A 23976-nucleotide genomic window follows, 5' to 3' on the forward strand; every position below is an offset into this window, starting at 1 on the left:
AGAAGAATATACTGCAAGATATTTTCAAATGCCCTAAAAGGGAAAAACCTGAAACCTAGGATACTATACCCAGCAAGATTATCGCTTAGAATAGAAGGAGAGATAAAGGATTTCTCAGACAAGAAAAAGCTAAAAGACTACAGCAATACTAAAGCTATCCTAAAAGAAATAATGAATGGTCTTCTCTAAATAGAAAAGAAGCAAGATCTATAGGAAAGGAAAAATCACAATAGGAAAGGCAAATATATTAAAAAATTGAAGATCACCAAAATAAGCAAGTACATAGATTTAAAAACATCAAAAAAATTCTATGAAAGCAATTATAACTACAATGAACAGCAAAAGGATAAATATGAAGATGTAAAATAAGACATCAACATCACAAAATTTGGGAACAGGAAATAAAATGTAGATCTTTTAGAGCGTGTCTGAGCTTATGTGACTACTAGTCTAAAGCATAACATACTTGAAAACCAGGGTAACCACAAATCAAAAACATAAAATAGATTCACAAAAAAACAAAAATAAAGGAACTCAAGCATAATACAAAAGAAAGGCATCAAACCATAAAAGGAAAAACAAAAAGACGAAAGGACAAAGAAAAATTACAATAGAAACAAAACAAAAATAAACAAATGGGACCTGCTCAAACATACAAGCTTTTGCACAGCAAAGGAAACCATTTAAAATAAAAAAAGGAAAGATAACCCACAGAATGGGAGAAAGTAGTTGCAAATGATGCAACCGACAAGGGTTTAATCTTCAAAATATACAAACAACTTACATAATGCAACAACAACAACAAAAAACAACCTAATCAAAAATGGTCAGAAGACCTAAATAGACATTTTTGCCAAAGAAGACATACAGATGGCCAGCAGGCACATAAAAAGATGCTCAACATCACTAATTATTAGAGAAATACAAATCAAAACTATAATGAGGGACTACCTCACACTGGCCAGAATGGTCATTAGTAAGTCTATAATAACAAATGCTGGAGAGTTGTAGAGAAAACAGAACTTTCCTACACTGTTGGTTGAAATATAAAGTGGTACAACTACTATGGAAAACAGTATGGAGGTTCCTCAGAAAACTAAATACAGAACTTTCACATGATCCAACAATCCCATTCCTGTGTATGTATCTGGACAAAACCATAATTCAAAGAGATACATTCACCACTATGTTCATAGTAGCACTATTCACAATAGCTAAGATATGGAAGCATCCTAAATGTCCATCAATAAATGAATGGATTAAAAGATGTGGTAAAGGACTTCCTCTCATGGCTCAGCAGAAGCAAATATGATTGGTATCCATGGGTTGTGGCCTAGCTTAGTAGGTCAGGGATCTGTGTTGCCATGAGCTGTGGTGTAGGTTGCAGACATGGCTAGGATCATGCATTGCTATGGCTGTGGTGTAGGTAGGCAGCCATAGTTCCAAATCAACCCATAGCCTGGAAACTTCCATATGCCACAGGTACAGCCCTAAAAAGAAAAAAAAAAAAAGATGTGGTACATGTATATGATGGATACTACTCACCCATAAAAAAAGATCAAAATAATGCCATTTGCAGCGACGTGGATGGCAACTAGAGATTATCAAATTAAGTGAAGTAAGTCAGAAAGACAAAAATCATATGATATCACTTATATATGGAATCTAAAACATGGTATAAATGAATCTATCTACAAAACGGAAACAAATTCACAGACGTAGAGAACAGACTTGTGGTTACCAAGCAGTAGTGAGGCAGTGGGATGGACTGGGAGTTTGGGATTAATAGATGCAAACTATTCCATTTAGAATGGGTAAATAATAAAGTCCTGCTGTATAGCACAGGGAACTATATCCAATCTCCTGGGATAGACCAAGATGGAAAATAATATAAAAAGAATGTGTGTGTGTGTGTATTCTTTTACTAAATTTTAATTTAAAAAGAAATAATACCAGTAAATCAGAGCATTTCAAATTACGAAAAAATTAAAAAATCAACTGGCAAACAAGATTGAAAATGGAAGTAAATATATAACTCTCAATAATTACTTTATATTTCAATGGAATAAATGCTCCAATCAAAAGACACAGAGTAGAAGATCAGAAAATAATCAAATAAGAACCTATAATGTGCTGCCTAATAGAGACCCATATTAGGGTAAAAGACACATATAGAAGGGATAGGAAAAGATATTTCATTTATATGGAAATGATAAGAAAATGAACATAGCAATACTCATATCAGACAAAATAGACTTTAAAATAAAAGCCACAAGAGTTCCTATTGTGGCTCAGTAGGTCAAGAACCTGAGACAGTGTCCATGAGGATACAAATTCAATCCCTGGCCTCGCTCAGTGGGTTGGGGATCTGGCATGGCATAGCTTGCAGATACAGTTCAGATTCACCGTTACTGTGGTTGTGGTACAGGCCACCAGCTCCAACTCCAATTCAACCCCTAGCTGGAATTCTCCATATGCTACAGGTACAGCTATAAAAAGAAAGAAAAGAAAAAGCCATAAAGATAAATTCAAAATGGTTTAAAGACTTAAATAAAAGACAGGATACCATAAAACTGCTAGAAGAGAACATAGGCAAGACATGCTCTGAAATAAACTGTACTAATGTTTTCTTAAGTCAGTCTCCAAGGCAATAGAAATAAAAGCAAAAATTAAAAAATGGAACCTAACCAAACTTATAAGCTTTTACACAGCAAAAGAAGCCATAAACAAAATGAAAAGACAATCTTCAGACTGGGAGAAAACATTTGCAAACAATGCAAACTGACAAGGGCTTAATTTCTTAAAATATGTGAATAGCTAATATGACCAATAACAACAACAAGAAAAAAACAGAATCAAAAGATGAGTTGAAAACCTAAGCAGTCATTTCTCAAAAAAACAAACAAACAAAAAAAACCACATACAGATGGACAACAGACACATGAAAAGGTGTTTAACATTGCTAATTATCAGAGAAATGCAAGTCAAAACTACAATGAGGTACCACCTCATACTGGTCAGAACGGCCATCATTCAAAATACAGATAGTAAATGCTGGATACAAATAGTAAATAGTAAATGCTGGAGAGGGTGTGGAGAAAAGGGAACCCCTTACACTGTTGATAGGAATGTAAATTGGCACAGCCACTATTGAAAACAGTAAGAATGTTCCTCAGAAAACTAAAAATAGAGTTTCCATATGATCCAGCAATCCCATTCCTGGATATATACCTGGAAAAAACAAAAACTCTAATTCAAAAAGATACAAGCACCCCAATGTTCACTGCAGCATCCTTACAATAGCCAAGACATGGAATCGATCTAAGTGTTCATCAACAGACAATTGGTTTAAGGAGATGTAATATATATACACACACATACATATATGTAATCACTATGCTGAACCCCTGAAACTAACACAATATTGTAAATCAGCTAACTTCAGACACAGAACTGATGACAGGAATTTTAAAAATCTACTAAAATAGTTGTAGACATCAACACTTCTCTATGAGTAATTCACAGATTATGCAGGTAGAAAATCAGAAGGAATACAGATGAGATAAAACTCACTATTAATCAATTTGATCTATTCAATATTTATCGATTACTGCACTCAAGAGGAAGATATACCTTCTTTTTAAGCTCACATAGGTCACTCATCAAGACAGGCTGCATTCTGGGTTATAGAATACTCCTTTAAACATTTATAAAATTATAAATAAACCATTGTTAAAAATGTTCTCAAACATGGAATTAAACTAAAAATAAAAAAAAAAAGCTGGAATTTCCCCAAAATATGTGGAAAATAAACAGTATGATTCTAAATAATCAACCAGTCAAAGAAGAGATCTTCATATTTTTGAATTATGAAAATGTAAACACAATTTATCTGAATTTATGGGATATAGTGAAAATAGTAATTGGAGGGAAATCTATACTGTTAATTGAACACCTTTGTTTTTGGTCTTTATTTTCAGGCCATTGTAATTTCCTAAATGATAAGAGCAAAAGTGATTATTGCTTCATCTCTGAGAAGATGCCAGATTATAAGTTTCCTAGTATGTTTCTATAGGTTCTTTAAAAAAATGAACATAAGGAGTTCCCACTGTGGCAGAGCAAGTTAAGGATCCAGCATTGCTGCAGCTGTGGCGTTTAAGTCATAGCTGCAGCTCAGTATCAATCATTGGCCCAGGAACTTCCATATTCTGTGGGTGTAGCTGAAAAAAAATAAAAGAATATGAATAATATAAATTACTTTGTAATTTAAAAATATAAATATAGTACTTAAACTTATTTTTAAAAAGGACAAATAGATGGGTGAAAAGCTCAATGAATTACTTCACCTTTCAATGATGCGTCTAATTGTATCAATAATTTTTATACATATAAAATAGCTACAATATTTAAAGTACACATAAAAGTTTCTTTTAAATACTATTTTCAGAAGTCTGAAACATTTTAAAGGATTTTTAACCACACTTTTTGGTTGATTGTTTTAATTTTAAAGCTCTTATTTGCAAGACTATTTCTCCAATTTCATATTACTGTATTCTATATATTAAGGAATGTATTATATTTATGATATTTTTGTTACACTTTAACTCCCAAATAATTACAATAAAACACTTGTACTTCAGAATACTCTTTCATCTACATACTTCAAATTTTTAATAGTGATGTTATAAAAATAAATGCAATCTCTAAATGTAAGTGTAAACAGTATAAAATGTAAGTTGTAATTGTGGATAACTTTTAAATGTGTGTCTTTTCAAACAATAAGACTACATAATTACATACCAAAGCAATTCCTGCAGAATAACTGGTAACACACATCTTTCCAGGAAATGCTGCTCCCATATACTCTGGATAATCTCGATAGCTAAATAAATAAGAATACAATTACAATTCATTTTGACAAACAATTCACATGTGATAATAGTAACTTGTCTGTAGTTCATAAAATTCTAGTCTGAAGCAAATTAAAGTACAATCTTTCCATACTTAATTGTCCTTCGTGTTTCAAATTAATTAATGTCCTTAATTGTTTCAAATTTATAAAATAGTCTTAAATGAGATTAAGTACTCTAGGTTTCTAAAACATATCCAGTGGATCCAAGTTTTTGATGACTTTACTATTCTTGTCAGATCTGGCTAGGATTATTACCAAAGCCTTTGATCAAATACTTCCATTCAAAGCTTTTTGTTGAGTGGCAATGAAAAACAGTTTTAATGTAGAAGTTTTCACTCTAATGTAGAAAAGCCCACCATTTTCTCATTGGAATTACTCTATTTTGTTCCATAATTTAACATTATTTTTTTCTGTTTTGAGAAAGGGCCCATATAAACTACTATATAATAATAGCACTGTTCTCAGAGACTTAAATAAATTATTCTTTAATTCTGAAGTGCAGCCAGTGAAATAGACATTATTTTTCCCCACTAAACAAATCAAAAACCAAAAGGGAAGTACAAGAAACTTTCTCAGGGCAGCACAATTAATAAGAGCTTCTTTTTTTTTTTTTTTTTTTTTTTGTCTTTTTTGTCTTTTTGCCATTTCTTGGGCCGTTCCCGCGGCATATGGAGGTTCCCAGGCAAGGGGTCCAATCGGAGCTGTAGCTGCCAGCCTACGCCAGAGCCACAGCAACGCGGGATCCAAGCCGCATCTGCAACCTACACCACAGCTCACAGCAACGCCGGATCCTTAACCCACTGAGCAAGGGCAGGGATCAAACCCGCAACTTCATGGTTCCTAATCGGATTCATTAACTACTGCGCCACAATGGGAACTCCCAATAAGAGCTTCTGAAAGACATAAACTTGGGTAGTCTGAATCCAGAGCCATATCCTCAATCGCTAAGGTATTCTGCCATCTTTAGAGTCCCAGCCAAAACAAACATTCCAAGTATTTTAAAAAGGCTTTGTATCAATTCTCAATTTGAAATGCTCCCCTCAATCTCAACTGCACTTCACAATCACACTGTCTCTCCACTGCTCCTTTATGTTGTCTCTCTGATACTGTTTATCCCTAACCCCTCCAGCACTTGTTTCCAAGTAATAGCCTTTTAACATCCAACTTTGGCTTTCATTCCAATATCTAAGTATTGTTTACACTTCTTCTTCATCCAAGATAGTTCTCTGAAGAGAAAAATTTCCCAAAAACTCTATGCATACTCCCAATAAGCTGGACTCAATAATAGCTGTTTTTTACTTAATACTGCCTACCCAGGCTCCACATCAAATCAGTTGTTAAGATTTACTGTTTTACTTCTTCAGCGTTTCTTGTATCCCTTCCCTCCTTCATAGGTTCAGCTCCAGTTATTATAACCATGGGTTCCATACTCTTTGCAAAGAACTATTTTTTTTTTTTTTGTCTTTGTAGGGCCATACCCACGGCATATGGACATTCCCAGGTTAGAGGGTCCAATCAGTGCTGTAGCCACTGGCCTACACCACAGCCACAGCAACAAATCATGTCTGCAACCTACACCAGAGCTCATGGCAATGCTGCATCCTTAACCGGCTGAGAGAAACCAGGGATCGAACTCACATCCTCATGGATGCTAGTCGGGTTTGCTAACTGCTGAGGCATGACAGGAACTCCAAAAAGAACTATTATTTAATCTTATACCTCTAAGCACATTGTTTCCATAACCTGGAGAATGCTTTCCACTTCCTTTCACTGAATTTAAACATGCCTACATCTGCCTTCCCACTTCTAATTTAGCTAGCACTTAACTGATTTTGGCCTTTTTTTAATACATTTCTTTGAATCTCTCACTCCTATAGTTTTTGCTCCTGTAAACTATAAACAAGTAGAGATAATGTACTAATATTAATCTTGTGGAGTGTCATCAGCAAAATGACAGAATATGAGAGTTTTACCCTTATCTCCCCACAGAAACAACAATTTTGACACCCCAGGGTGAGAGTATCTTTATGGCCCAAGAGTTCAAGGACAGACCCCACACCACAATGGAGTAAAAAGTCCAAGAACAGACACATTGAAGAAGGAAAGAACAGTTTCCCTTTGCCCACGTCACTGCTCCCCCAAGGCAGCACAACTCAGAACCTAGAGAGATGCCTTCGTCCATGATTTTTTCCCAGAAAAGAAGGTGAGAGCATAGAGCATCCAAGAGGCCCACTTTTTAAATGTCCACTGACAGAAGAATGGATAAAGAAAATGTAATGTACATATATGATGGAATATAATTCAGCCTAAAGAAGGAAGGAAATCCTAACATTTGCAGCATGGATAAACCCGGAGGACACCAAGCTAAGTAAAGTAAGCCAGACATGAAAAGGCAAATATAAAATTAAGAAAGAGAGATAAAACTACTTGTATCTGAAAATGGTATAACTGTATGCATGGAAAAAAACCAAAGTAATGGACTTAATAACTATTAAAAACAATAAAGAAATCTAATAAGACAGTAGGATATAAAATATATGAAACTAAAGTAAATTTATACATAAAAACAATGTTCATTTAGTAGATAGAAGAAGACCCATTTATAAAAATGACAAGAAAGACAAGATGCCTAGGAAAAGTTATCAATAAGTGTATAAAACCTATAAGAAAAACTAACTTCTGAAGGACCCCAAAATGGAAAGACAACATGTGAGATCTGAAGACTTAACAGTTCTCTATAACTAAATTTATCAATTTAATGTGGTCCTAATAAAAAATACCAACATATTTTAGGAGCTAGGTAGGTTGATTCTAACATCTCCATGGAAAATAAATTCAAAACTTCCTTCATCATGAAGGAGGTCTAAGTTGGTGAAGTAACAGAAGGTAAGGCTCATCTACTCCCACAAATATACTGAAAGTACAACTATATGTGGAACTATTTGCAAAGAAAATTTGTGAAAAACTGACAAAAGACCTCAAGATTATGATGCAACAAAAAAAATTACAAAACCAGATAGGACATAAGAAAGAAGAAAGAAGAAAGAAGAACAACAAGAGAAAAAGAAGCAAAAGGAAATGAGATGGAATCTGCACTCCCAGGAGGGAACTGGAAAGAATAGTTCCTGCACTCTGGGAAGTTCCCACACCAGCAATGAGACCAGCCAAAAATGGAAGAGGAACTCTAGATAAATGGTCTGAAGCAGTTAAGAAGGAGACCTCCACAAACGGTCAGTGCTACAAGCAATGGGCAACCGTAGGTGGGTTCCAGCAGGTGCTGGGAACTAAAATTTTGGCCTTAGAGATCAGATTCAAAGAGGGAACTGGGGCCAGCTACCTGGGGAAGAAAAAGAGGGTTGGCCATGTGGAACCAGACTAGAAGGACTAGAGTATAGGGTGACCACAGTGGAGAGCATCTAAGCAGAGGCAACCCAGTTGGGCTTAGAGACGAGATGCCCTTTGAGGGTGCTGGAAGGAAAGGGAGGGATCCATCACTATAGCTTTGTTCCCTACACCTGCTTTCTCAAGCTGCAGGACACTGCCTGCCTCAGCTCGGGAACCACTTGGCTGTAGCAGCTACCCCCTTAGGGCAACAGACTTCTTGGAGCAGGTGGAATAACTGCCTGGGGGAATAACACAAGTTCCTGGTTCCTGCCAGGATGCAGGGGCCCCATCTTTGTGGAGCCCAACCTGTGCCAAAAAGGCTGCCAGCAGTGGCTACACTCATCCCTGAGAGAGCAGGGAAAACAGGTGCTTTGGCTCTACCCAGAGAATCTGCAGAGGCTCTGACCAGCACGGCAGCACCAGAAAAGCTGCTGGTGGTAGCGCCCATTTTCATAAGAGGGCTGTTGGTGCCAGCTCTCGGAAGGAGCTGTGGGCTGCCCAACTGGCGAAAAGCACAAGATACAGGACCCTTGACAATGCCCCTGTGAAGCTCACATCAGTGGCACTCTTTCCACATCAAGGGAGTGAGGGGAGGCCCATTAACCCACATTCCAAGCTACAGAGAGCACTCCTACCAGCAGCAAGGCAGGGGGAGGGACCGCCAGAAATACACATCCTGTAGCTACAAAGAGAGTCAGTGAGCAAGAAATAGGTAGAAGCCCCCAGTCCCTGAGGCTTTAGAGAGAAATCCCTAGAGTGGCCAAGCAAGGAGAGTGCTGGCAGAATAGTGGAACCTGCTCCTACATCTATAGAAAACAGTCCCTAGAGCCTACCCAGCAAAGAGCTACATGTAAACCACTACCACTCCTGAGAACTCCAGGACTGGGCATTTGCTTCAACATCTACATACAGATTCTCAAGGGGACAAAAACACAGAAAGGTAGACACTATGAGATGACAAAGAAGCAGTTTTCAGACAAGTGAACTAGACAAAAACACAAGAAAAAAAACACTAAATGATGAGGATGTAGGCAATTTACCTGAAAAAGAATTCAGAGCAATGATAGTAAAGATGATCCAAAATCCTGGAAAAAGAATAGAGACACAGACCGAGAACTTAAAAGAAATGTTTAACAAAGAGCTAGAGGATCTGAAGAGCAAAGTGAATAGTAGCTGAAATGAAAAATAATCTAGAAGGAACCAACAGCATGTTATCAGAGGCAGAAGAATGAATAAGTGAGGTGGAAGACAGAGTGGTGGAAATCACCACTGCAGAAAAGAATAAAGAAAAAAGGATGAAAAAAAGAGAGGAGACTCTAAGAGACATTTGGGACAACTTTAAAAATACCAACCAACATTCACATCATAGGGGTTCCAGAGGGGAAGAGAGAGAAAAAGGGCCAGAGAAAATATTTGAAGTGATTATAACTGAAAATTTCCCAAATATGGGACAAGACACACTCACTCAAGTGGAAGAAGCACAGAGAATTCCATACAAAATAAACCCTAGAAGAAATACATCAAAACGCATACTAATCAAACTGACAAAAACTAAGTTCAAAGAAAAAATATTAAGAGCCACAAGGGAGAAGCAGCAAATCACACAAGGGAATTCCCATAAGGATAACACCTTATCTCTCAGCAGAAACTCTACAAGCCAGAAGGGAGTGGCAAAATATATTTGATGTGATGAAGAGGAGGAAACTAGAACTAAGAATACGCTACCCAGCAAAGCTCTCATTCAGATTTGATAGAGAAATCAAAAGCTTCATGGACAAGCAAAAGCTAAGATAATTCAACACCTCCAAACCAGTTCCACATCAACTACTAAAGGAACTTCTCTAAGCAGAAAAGGAAAAGCCACAATTAGAAATAAGAATATTAAAAATGAAGAAGCTCACCAGTAAAGGCAAAGATAATTTAAAAGTAGGAAATCACCCATTGACAAATATGATATCTAAACTAGCAAGCACGGGAAGATGAGAGGACAAATGCAGAACACTGAAAATGCATTTGAAATTAAGGAGACGAAATTAAGCAAATTAACAAAAACGTAACAATTCTGCACACATATAGATGGATATATTAAAATAAAAGAGGAACCACTAGTCAAATAACTATGACAGTCAGACACATAAAAAAGAAAGACCAAGCCAAACATAACACTAAACATGGTCAACAAATCACAAGAAAAGCCAACAAAAAGAGGAAGGGAAGAAAAAAGACCCAAAATAGCAATCCAAAAAAAAAATTTTCAGTAAATGACAATAAATACATACTCACCCACAATTACATTGAATGTAAACAGATCAAATGCTCCAACTAAAAGAAAAAAACTAGCTGAATGGATTCAAAAGCAAGACCCTATATATACTGTCTACAGGAGACCCACTTCAGATCTAACGACACATACAGACTTAAACTGAAGGAATGGAATAAAATATTACATGCAAATGGAAACTGTAGAAAAGCAGGAATAACAACACTCATATCAGACAAAATATATTTTAAAATTAAAAAAGTCACAAGAGACAAAGAAGGATGTTATATAATGATCAAAGGATCCATACAAAAAGAATAAATAGCAATTACAAATATATATGCACCTAACATAGGAGCAGCACAATATATAAGACAACTACTAATAGCAATAAAAGAGGAAATTGACAGTAACACAATAATAGTGAGGGACTTTTAACACCCCACTTAGAGCAATGAACAGATCATCCAGACAGAAAATCAGCAAGGAAATACAGGCCTTAAATGATACACTAGATCAAATAACCTTAACTGATATCTAAAGAACTTTTCACCCCAAAGCAGCAGAATATACTTTCAAGTGCACACAGAACATTCTACAGGATAGACCACATCTCGGGCCACAGATCAAGCCTTGATAAATTTTTAATAACTGACATTATTTCAAGCATTTTCTCCTATCCAATGCTATGAGACTAGAAATAAACTGCAAGAAAAAAAAAACAGCAAAAAACACAAACTCTTGGAAGCAAAACAATATGCTACTAAACAATCAATGGATCATTTAAGAAATCAAAGAGCAAACTAAAAGATACATAGAAACAAATGACAATGAAGATATAACAATCCGAACCTATGGGACACAGCAAAAGCAGTTCTGAGAGGGAAGTTTATAGCAATAACAATCTTATCTCAGGAAATAAGAAAAATGCAAATAAACAACCTAATCTTATACCTTAAACATCTACAGAAGGAAGAACAGACAAAGCCAAAAATTAGTAGAAGGAAATAAATCATAAAGATTAGAGCATAAATTAATAACATAAAGATAACAATTGAGAAGATCAATGAAACCAAAAGTTGGTTCTTTGAAAAGATCAACAAAATTGATAAACCGTTAGCCAGACTCATCAAGAAAAAAAAGGGAGAGGGTTCAAATCAATAAAATTAGAAATGAAAACGGAGAAGTTACAACTGACACTGCAGAAATACAAAGGCTCATGAGAGACTACTAGAAGAAATGAACAAACTCTTACAAAGGTACAACCTACAAAGACTGAACCAGGAAGAAATAGAAAATATGAATAAACCAATCACAAGTACTGAAATTGAAACTGTGATTAAAAAACTTCCAAAAAACAAAAGTCCAGGACCTGATGGCTTCATAGCTGAGTTCTATCAAACATTCAGAGAAGAGTTAACACCACTTCTTCTGAAACTTCTCCAGAAACTTGCAGAGGAAAGAACACTCCTAAGCTCATTCTATGAAGCCACCATTACCCTAATAACAAAACCAGACAAATATATCACAAAAAAATTGCAGGCCAATATCACTGATGAACATAGATTCAAAAATCCTCAACAAAATATTAAAAAACTGCATATAAATACACATTAAAAAGATCATATGCCATGATCAAGTAGGATTTATCCCAGGGATGCAAGGATTCTTCAATATCCACAAATCTATCAATGTGATATACCACATCAACAAACTGAAAAATAAAAACCATATGATCATCTCAATAGATGCAAAAAGTTTTTGACAAAATTCAACACCCATTCCCGATAAAAACTCAGAGAGGAACTTCCTCAACATAATAAAAGCCATTTATGACAAACCCACAGCTAACATGTTCTCAATGGTGAAAAACTGAAAGCATTTCCACTAAGATCAAGAAGAAGACAAGGATGTCCTCTTCTACCAGTGTTATTCAACATAGTCTTAGAAGTCCTAGCCATGACAATCAGAGAAGAAAAGGAAATAAAAGGAATCCAAACTGGAAAAGTAGAAGTAAAACTATCACTGTTTGCAGGTGACATGATTATACATATAGAATCATGTTATACTATCATTGTTTGCAGGTGATATACTATTCTATGTATAGAATCATGTCATGTTCTATACCATAAAAATCCCAAAGACACTACCAGAAAACTATTAGAGGTCATCAAAAAATTTAGTAAAGTCACAAGGTACAAAATTAATACACAGAAATCAACTGCATTTCTATATACTAACAACTAAGGATCAGAAAGAGAAATTAGGGAAACAATCCCATTTATCACTGCATCAAAAAGAATAAAATACCTGGGAATAAACCTACCTAAAGAGACGAAAGACCTGTACTCTGAAAACTATAAAACACTGATGAAAGAAATCAAAGAAGACACAAACAGATGGAAAAGACATAACCATACTCTTGGATTGGAAGAATCAATATGGTCAAAAAGACAATACTACCTAAGCCAATCTACAGATTCAGTGCAATTCCTATCAAATTACCAATGACATTCTTTACAGAACTAGAAAAAATATTTTAAAATTTGTATGGAAATACAGAAGATCTTGAATAGCCAAAGCAACATTGAAAAGAAAAAACAGACCTGGAGAAACCAAGCTTCCTGAATTCAGACTTTACTATAAAGCTACAGGCATCAAGATGGTATGGTACTGGCACAAAAACAGAAATATAGATCAATGGAACAGGATGTAAAGCCCAGAAATAAATCCAAACATCTATGGTTAATTAATCTATGGCAAAGGAGGCAAGAACATACAATGGAGGAAAGACAGTCTTTTCAATAAACGGTGCTGGGAAAACTGGACAACTGAATATAAGAGAATGAAATTAGAACATTGTCTAACATCATACATAAAATAAACTCAAAATGGATTAAAGACCTAAATGTAAGACCAGACACTATAAACTCCTAAAGGAAAACACAGGCAGAATGCTCTTTGATATAAATCACAGCTGCATCTTGTTTGACCCACCTTCTATAATAAAGACAATAAAGACACAAATAAACCAATGGGACCTAATTAAACTCAAAAGCTTCTGCAGAGCAAAGAAAAGCATTAAAAAAAATCAAAAAAGACAACCCACAGAATGGGAGAAAACTTTTGCAAATGACTCAACCAACGAAGGTTTAATCTTCAAAATGTACAAACAACTCATACAACTCAACAACAATAAAACAAACAACCCAATTGAAAAATGGGCAAAAGACCTAAATAGACATTTCACCAAAGAATACATACAAATGGCCAGCAGGCACATGAAAAAATGCTCAGCATCACTAGTTACTAGAGAAATGCAAATCAAAACTACTATGAGATACCACCTCCCACCAGTTAGAGTGGCCATCACTAAAAAGTCAACAAATAACAAATGCAGGAGAGGGTGTGGAGAAAAGGGAACCCTTCTACACTGTTGGTGGGAATGTAAATGGTACAACTACCATGTAAAACAGGATGGAGGTTTCTCAGAAAACTATACATAGAACTACCATATGACCCAGCAATCCCACTCTTGGGCATATATCCAGACAAAACTTTCATTGAAAAAGATACATGTACCCATATGTTCACTGCAGCACTATTCACAATAACCAAGACATGGAAACAACCTAAGTGCTCATCAATGGATGAATGGATTAGGAAGGTGTGGCACATATATAGAAGGGAATATTACTCAGCCAAAAAAAAGACAAAATAATGTCATTTGCAGCAATATAACTGGAGACTATCATACTGAGAGAAGTAAGAAAAAGACAGACACCATATGATATTGCTTATTATGTAGAGTCTAAAATACGGCACAAATGATGTATCTACAAAATAAAAAAGATCATGGACATGTAGGACAGACTTGTGTTTACCAGGGAGATGGGGAGGGAGTGGGATGAACTAGGAAGCTGGGGTTAATAGATGAAAACTCTTGCATTTAGAGTGGATGGGTAATGAGATCCTGCTGTATAGCTCAGGAAACTATATATCTAATCACTTGTGATGGAACATGATGGAGGATATAATATGAGAAAAAAGAATATATGTATGTGGAGTTCCCATCGTGGCGCAGTGGTTAACGAATCCGACTAGGAACCATGAGGTTGCGGGTTCGGTCCCTGCCCCTGCTCAGTGGGTTAACGATCCGGCGTTGCCGTGAGCTGTGGTGTAGGTTGCAGACGCGGCTCGGATCCAGCGTTGCTGTGGCTCTGGTGTAGGCTGGTGGCTGCAGCTCCGATTCAGCCCCTAGCCTGGGAACCTCCATATGCCGCGGGAGCGGCCCAAGAAATAGCAAAAAAAAAAAAAATATATGTATGTATGTATGCTGGGTCACTTTGCTATACAACAAAAATTAACACAACATTGTAAATCAGTCATAATAAAAATTTTTTTTAAAAAAGTAAAAAAAAAAACTTCCTTCATAACCATAAAGTGGGAAGGTCTTTCTAATTATTATTCAAACTCTAGAAACCATCAAATAAAAACATAATTCTTCTCTAAATATAAAAATATTTTGTATGGCAGTTTTAAAATACACACACACAAGAAGCCAAATCAAAAGACAAACTACCAATTGGGAAAGAAAATTACTTCTCACTGCAAAGGCAAATAAATTTATCTTTTTATATCTATATCTATATCTATGTCTGTATTTGTCTGCCTATAGGTTTTATGAAAAAAAGAAAATTAAAACCATACCATTTATGATACCATTTACCAAGAAACCATTTCTCACATACTACAGGTAAAAAAAATTTTGACCATGAACTTTGTTGGCAAGACTGTGGAAAAACAGACTCTTCTCTTACATTATTGATGAGTGTGCAAAGTACTAAAATCAGTCCAAAATCTGGTGTTAGCTATCAAAATTACATTTATACTACCCAGAAATATCGCTTCTGGGAATCGGCCTTCCAGATACACATGCACATACATAAAGTGACACACATGAGGGTTTTTTTCCACTGTAAAGTTTTTCGTAATATTAAAAGATTGGAAGCAAACCAAGTACCAATTATTAGGGAACTAGTCAAATAAACTACACGCAGTGATTTTCTGGCCCAATTATATAGTGGTTAAAAATAAGTAAGAACTCCTTCAGAAAGTGGGCATAGCAGGAACCTACCTCAACATAATAAAGGCAATATATGACAAACCCACAGCAAACATCATTCTCAATGGTGAAAAGCTGAAAGTATTCCCGCTGATATCAGGAACAAGACAAGGATGTCCACTCTTGCCACTACTCTTCAACATAGTTTTGGACGTCCTAGCCACAGCAATCAGAGAAGTAAAAGAAATAAAAGGAATCCAGATTGGAAAGGAAGAAGTAAAACTATCCCTATTTGCAGATGACATACCTAAAGTCTTTAGGAAAGACTCTACCAGAAAACTGTTAGAGCTCATCCACGAATTTGGCAAAGTTGCAGGATACAAAATTAAGACACAGAAATCGATGGCATTTCTATACACTAACAATGAAAGATCAGAAAGAGAAATTAGGGAAGCAATCCCGTTTACCATCGCATCCAAAAGAATAAAATACCTAGGTGTAAACCTACCTAAAGAGACGAAAGACCTGTACTCTGAAAACTATAAGATGCTGATGAAAGAAATCAAAGATGACACAAATAGATGGAAAGACATACCATACTTGTGGATTGGAAGAGTCAATATTATCAAAATGACTATACTACCTAAGGCAATATACAAATTCAATGCAATCCCTATCAAATTACCAAGGACATTTTTCACAGAACTTGAACAAAATGTTTTAAAGTTTGTTTGGAAGCGCAAAAGACCCACAATAGCCAAAGACATCCTGAAAAAGAAAAATGGAGCTGGAGGAATCAGGCTCCCTGACTTCAGAACAGTCATCAAAACCACATGGTGGAGTTCCCGTTGTGGCGCAGTGGTTAACGAATCCGACTAGGAACCATAAGGTTGTGGGTTCAGTCCCTGCCCTTGCTCAGTGGGTTAACGATCTGGCGTTGCTGTGAGCTGTGGTGTAGGTTGCAGACGCGGCTCGGATCCCGTGTTGCTGTGGCTCTGGTGTAGGCCGGTGGCTACAGCTCCAATTAGACCCCTAGCCTGGGAATCTCCATATGCCACAGGAGCGGCCTAAGAAATAGCAAAAAGACAAAAACAAACAAACAAACAAACAAAAACACATGGTACTGGCACAAAGACAGAAATATAGATCAGTGGAACAGGATAGAAAGCCCAGAATTCAACCCACGCACCTACAGCCAACTAATCTATGACAAAGGAGGCAAGAATACACAATGGAGAAAGCACAGCTTGTTCAATAAGTAGTGCTGGGAAAACTGGACAGCCACATGGAAAAGAATGAAATTAGAACACTCCCTAACACCATACACAAAAAGAAACTCCAAATGGATTCAAGACCTAGATATAAGACCAGACACTATAAAACTCTTAGAGGAAAACATAGGCCAAACACTCTCTGACATAAATGACAGAAACATCTTCTCAGATCTACCTCTTAGAGGAATGACAGTAAAAACAAAAATAAACAAATGGGACCTAATCAAACTTCAAAGTTTCTGCACAGCAAAGGAAACTCTAAACAAAGCCAAAAGACAACCCACAGAACCGGAGAAAATCTTCACAAGTGAATCAGCTGACAAGGGATTAATCTCCAAAATTTATAAACAACTTCTTCAGCTCCATACCAAAAAAAAAAACAAACAAACAACCCCATCAAGAAATGGGCAGAAGATCTAAACGGACAGTTCTCCAAAGAAGACATACAGATGGCCAAAAAACACATGAAAGGATGTTCAACATCACTCATCATTAGAGAAATGCAAATCAAAACCACTATCAGGTACCACCTTATACCAGCCAGAATGGCCATCATCCAAAAGTCTACAAACAAGAAGTGCTGGAGACGGTGTGGAGAAAAAGGAACCCTAGTACACTCTTGGTGGGATTGTAAATTGGTGCAACCACTGTGGAAAACAGGATGGAGATGCCTCAGAAAAATACACACAGAACTCCCATTGGATCCAGCAATCCCACTCCTGGGCATCTACCCAGAGAAAACCACGACTCGCAAAGACACATGTACTCTGATGTTCATTGCAACACTATTTACAATAGCCAAGACATGGAAACAACCTAAATGTCCATCAACAGAGGAGTGGATCAAGAAGATGTGGTACATATACACAATGGAATATTACTCAGCTATTAAAATGAACAAAATACCAGCATTTTTAGCAACATGGATGGACCTAGAAATTATCATGCAAGTGAAGTCAGCCATACAATGAGACACCAACATCAAATGCTTTCACTGACATGTGGAATCTGATAAAACGACAGACAGAACTTCTTTGCAGAACAGATGCTGAGTCACAGACTTTGAAAAACTTATGGTCTCCAGAGGAGACAGTTTGGGGGGTTTAGGGGATGTGCTTGGGTTGTGGGATGGAAATCCTATAAAATTAGATTGTGATGATCATTGTACAACTACAAATGTAGTAAGTTCATTGAGTAATAAAAAAAAATTTTAAATAAAAAAATAAAGTATGGAGTTCCCGTCGTGGCGCAGTGGCTAACGAATCCTACTAGGAACCATGAGGTTGCGGGTTCGGTCCCTGCCCTTGCTCAGTGGGTTAACGATCCGGCGTTGCCGTGAGCTGTGGTGTAGGTTGCAGACGCGGCTCAGATCCCTCGTTGCTGTGGCTCTGGCGTAGGCCGGTGGCTACAGCTCCGAATCAACCCCTAGCCTGGGAACCTCCATGTGCTGCGGGAGTGGCCCAAGAAATAGCAACAACAGCAGCAACAACAACAACAACAACAACAAGACAAAAGACAAAAAAAAAAATAAAATAAAAATAAAGTATGAATGCCAAAAAAAAAAAAAGAACTATGTGTTCTTATGTGAAGAAGACTCTAAGATAAGCTAATAAAATGAGAACAGGATAAGAGTTATATAACATGCATCCTCTTAAGAAAGGAGACACAATAGGAATATATTTTTTTGCTTATATTTGCACAAAAACCACTAAGAAAATACACAAGCCACTAATAAAAATGAATTGATTCCTTGGGACCAGGAAACAAAGGATGTAGGTGGCAGACTGGACATAGGAATTTTCTCTAAATGTGGTAATTAGTGCTAACCTCTTGCTGCATTGAAAACAATGTTATTTCAGAGGATGGATGAGATAGTCACTGTGTAATCCATTTAAAGAAGTGTTTAAAAACACGTAATATAGACAATTATAAAAGTTAAAAAAACTTTTAAGACTTTTCTGTGTATAATTTTATACATGGATTTGACTTTTGAATAATGTAACTGTGTTACCAATTCAAAAACATAAAATTAAATTTGGGAACAAATCTAAATAAATCAATATCTAATATAAATTTGGTACTAAAGAAAGTATTTCAAGAGACTTTGGAGCAAAGTTTTTTGTACATTTTTAATAAGATATACTCAAAAAACAACTGTTGGATAAAGCAATATATAGTACTGTGAATGATATGAAGAACCTTTAAGAGGAAAAGATATAATTATGAAATTAAAGAAGCTAGATAAAAATATCACTGTGCTGATTATAATTAAATAATTTAAAACCGATTAAAAATATCTATATGAACTCATAATTTTTCCATTTAAAAAATTAATGTCTGTGGAGTTCCCTTGTGGCATCATGGGTTAAGGACCCAGTGTTGTCACTACAGCAGCTCCAGTGGCTTTCATGGTACAGGTTCAATCTCTGGCCAGGGAACTTCTACACGCTGTGGGCGTGGCCAAAAAAATTAATGTATAACTTACATATAATAAAATCTACTCTTTTTAATGTACAGTATTATTTTGAATAAAGCATACATTCATGTAACCACACAATAATTAAGATATGAAGCAGTTCCATCAATGCCCAAATTTTTCCCATACACCTTCCCCTCTCCTCCTACACCAAGCCATTGGCAATCTCTGATATATTTTTTCTATTCCTGTATTTTGGCTTTTCCAGCAAAATACATGTATGCTACACATGCATGTGTGTTATGAGGGTGTGTGTGGGGGGGGTGTATGTGTGTATGTGTAAGATTGATTCTTTCGCTCAACAAAATAAATTTGAGATTGGTTCTTAATTTTTGCTACAAGTATGAATAGTTCATTTCTTTGTATTTTTAAGTAATGACTCATTTTATAGCTAAATCACAATCTGTTTATCCATTTACCAATATGGACATCTGGGTTTTTCCAATTTGGTGTAATTATTAATAAAGTCACTATAAACATTCTCTTACAGTTTACTTTAAACACTTTTTTTTTCCTCATGTAAATATCTCAGAGTGGAATTACCAGGTCATAAGGTAAGTGTTTGTTTAAGTTTCTAAGAAACAGCCAAACTAATTTCCAAAGGAACTGTACCATTTTACTTTCCTACCAGTAATGCAGTTGTTCTGCATACTCTCCAGCAGGTGGCACTGTCAGGTTTTTCTTTTAAGTACGCAATGGTTTCTCATTTTGGTTTTAATTTAGATTTCCCTAATGAACAATAATGTTGAGAATCTTTTCATGTGTTTATTTACCATCTATATGACTATTTGGTGAAGTGACTTTGAATACCTTGTTCACTTTTTATTATTTTTTTTTATTATTATTGTTTTAACTTTTTAAGCATTCCTTCAGGTACATGGCTGTTATTCATGTGATTTAAAAATATTTTCTGTGAGCATTTGGCTGTGGCTTGTCTAAATTTAATGAATAATTAATTTTTATGGCTCCTCAAAAGACCCCAAACAGACTAAGCAATCTTGAGAAAAAGAACAAAGCTGGAGGCATCTCACTCTCTGACTTCAGATTATACTATAAAGCTGTATTAATTAAAACAGTATGGCACAAAAATAGAGACATAGACATATGCAACAGAATAGAGAACATAGAAATAAACCCAAATTTAGAATCCCCACTCTGGAAAACAGTATGGGGATACCTGAGAAAACTAAATATATAACTACCATATGACCTAGCAATCCCACCCTTGGGCATATATCCAGTCAAAATTTTCCTTGAAAAAGATACATACTCCCATATGTTCATTGAAGCACTATTCACAACAGCCAAGACATGGAAACAACCTAAACATCCATCAACAGATGAATGCATTAAGAAGATATATATATATATACAATGGAGTACTGCTCAGCCAAAAAAGAAGAAAATACTGCCATGTGCAGCACCATGGGTGGAGCTACAGACTCTTACTAAGTGAAGTAAGTCAGAAACAGAAAGACAAATACCATATGATATCATTTATATCTGAGAACTAATATATGGCACAAATGAAACTTTCCACAGAAAAGAAACTCACAGACTTGGAGAACAGACTTATAGTTGCCAAGGGGGAGGGGGAGAGACTGGAATGGACTGGGAGTCTGGGGTTAATAGATGCAAACTATTCCATTTGGAGTGGATAAACAATGAGATCCTGCTGTATGTATAGCACTGGGAACTATATCTAGTCACTTGTGATGGAGCATGATAATGTGAGAAAAAGAATGTGTGTATATATATATATACGTCTGTGTGTGTTTGTGTTACTGGGTCACTTTGCTCTACAGTAGGAAACTGACAGAACACTGTATGCCAACTATAATGGAAAAAATGAAAATCATTAAAAAGAAAGAAACCCAAATTTATATGGTTGATAATCTATAATAAAGGAGACATGAACACAATGGAGAATACAGCCTCTTCAATACATGGTAATGGGACAACTGGACAGCTACATGCAAAGACTGAAACTGGACTACTTTCTCAAAGCATATTCAAAAAAAGATAAAAGACAAAAAAAAACCCACAAAATGGATTAAATGTAAGATCTGAAACCTTAAAACTTCTAGAAGAAAACATAGGAAGTATGCTTTGATTGCAGTCTTAATATTTTTTTATATCTGTCTCCTCAGGCAAGGGAAACAGAAGCAAAAATAAACAACTGGGATCATGACAAACTAAAATGCTTTGCACAGTGTAGGAAAACATCAAAAAATGAAAAAGTAACCTATTGAATATGTAAGATTATTTGCAAATGACATATGTAAGGGGTAAATCTAAAACATACAAAGAACTCATACAACTCAACACTAAAAAAAAAAAATAACTTGATTAAAAAATGGGTAGAAGACCTGAAAAGATATTTTTTGAAAGAAGACATTAAGATAACCAAGAGACATGTGAAAAGATGCTCAGTATCATTAATTATCAAGGAAATGCAAATCAAAACCACAATGAGGTATCACTTCACATCTGTCAGAATGGCAATCATCAAAAAGTCTACAAATAACAAACTGATATACAGATTTATTTTACTCTTTCTAAACATTTCAAGAGGTTGTTTGTAGGATCTGATGAATGTTCACCAAAAGTAGTAGTTAAATTCATGGTGAAACCGGCTATTTCACTTCTTTTTTGTGCTATATAAAAATTAGACTAAGATGTAGCAAAAACTTATTTACAAAAAGTAATAATATCTTTTCTTTAAAAAAAATCTGCAGACTAAAATTTAAGTCTGGGAGAGAACTTAATCAAACAGGAAATCCAGAAGAAAAAAAAAAGATGAACAAATCTGGCCCTATAAGATATAAAAGATTTAATGGAGGGAAAAAAAAGTTTCTTATCTATAGAAAAGTTAGAGACATGGAAAAAGTATTTTTGATATATATATACACAAAGGATTAATATCTAAATATTCAATAAGCCCTTACAAATTACAAAGAAGTAGTCAAATAACATGAAAGAGCAATTTCAGAAGGATGGATATCAATGATCACAAACACAGAAGGATACTCAAATCTACTAGCCTTTGGAAAAGGCAAATTAAAAAAACATTAACATCAACTTATATCCATCAGGCTGGCAAAAAAAAAAATGAAAAGAAAAACAGTATGTTTTCAGCAGAGATTTGGGGAAAAGATTAATCTTGCACATGCAAAAGGAAATAAATACCATGCCAACTCAAAAAAAATGTATATATAGATTTCTTAAAAGGCATATGCTGACTATAATTGGTAATAAATTTTATATGAATAAAATTAAAATTATAGACACATAGTCAATCATTAGAAAACTAACATTTGGAGTTCCCTGGCAGCTCAGCAGTTTAAGGATCCAGCCCTGTCACTGCAGTGGTGAGGGTTCAATCTCTGGCCCAGGAATATCCACAGGTCATGGGAACAGCCAATAATAATAATGCAGAAAATTCATTAGGATAAAATGTTTTAACCTACTTTAACAAGGCTTTGACCACAACTCATAACAAAAATACAAATTTCATAAGGTAAATCCCACCTCTTAACATAGTGATTAAAATTATGAGCTCTGGAGCTACAAACTGTAGGGTCAAAACCTAAACACAGCACTGGAACCAAGAATCCTGAGTTGGTTCAACCTCTTGAAACATCAGTCACCTCATCAGTAAATGTTGATAAGCACAGAAATAAATTTTACCTATTTAGCAACCAGAAAGAGCATGAGGCCTGAATGAGTACATAATAAATTATGAATAAAAATGAACAATATCCTAATTTAAGCTATATCAATATCACAGATCTTTGATTTCTAGGAAGACTGAAACATTATTCTTACATGAATAGATATGCAATATCATGAGGCCTTAAGGTAAGATAGGACTTTTTCCATTCTAAAAATCTATTCAATAATTCATCGGCCTCACCAACTGTAGAGATCTTATTTTTATCTGACCACAACTCCAAAGATGACAGCACAATAGTAATTTTAAATTGGGCAAACATCTACAAATAGAAGAGATAAATATGGGAAAAATTAATTTTATGTTATTTTATAATAACCAAGAAATTAATTCAATGTATTGACAAATCCACACTCAATTCATACAGATTGCTTAATTACTCAGAAACAGCACATTAAGTTAATGCAAATTATAATTTCAAAACTAGTAGGAATTTTCCTAACTAGTATGAAAAGGAAAACACTTACCGAATTTATGAGGCCAATAATTTCGATGATTTTATTTGTTATTATCATGCTATCAGAGCCCAGGTAATCATACTGAAAAATAGAATTTAAAAGTTAAATATAATTTGTTATGTAACACATTTGAGATTTATTCTCCATCTACTCTCTGAGGTTGAGGCTGCTTTAGGGTTAGAACACTTAAAAGTAAGGCAGTAACAATTTAAAAATGAACATAAATTTTACTGCACACATATATGAATGAGTATGAAAAGCATACAGCCACTTTGGAAGATAGTTCGGCAACTTCTTTTAAAACAAATAATGGACTTACATATAGTAAGTAAGTAAGACCTAGCAATTGCACACCCAGGCATTTATCCTAAAGAAATAAAAACTGATGCTCACAAAAACCCATACCTGGGAGTT

At 35.4% G+C, this 23976-nt stretch overlaps 1 protein-coding gene across 1 annotated transcript in view; it reads right to left on the reverse strand.

Moving 5' to 3' along the window:
- The window catches only part of LOC100525542 (disintegrin and metalloproteinase domain-containing protein 32), a 133724-nt gene that overhangs the window by 76754 nt on the left and 32994 nt on the right, over window positions 1–23976 (reverse strand). The window contains exons 9-11 of the mRNA XM_021075123.1: window positions 23572–23643; window positions 23200–23366; window positions 4801–4882 (exon numbers count right to left, since the gene is read on the reverse strand). Coding sequence (XP_020930782.1) covers window positions 4801–4882; window positions 23200–23366; window positions 23572–23643 — 321 coding nt within the window. The remainder of the gene's footprint in view (window positions 1–4800; window positions 4883–23199; window positions 23367–23571; window positions 23644–23976) is intronic.

Source organism: Sus scrofa, chromosome 15 (genome assembly GCF_000003025.6).
Source record: "Sus scrofa isolate TJ Tabasco breed Duroc chromosome 15, Sscrofa11.1, whole genome shotgun sequence".
Taxonomy (NCBI): Eukaryota; Metazoa; Chordata; class Mammalia; order Artiodactyla; family Suidae; genus Sus; species Sus scrofa.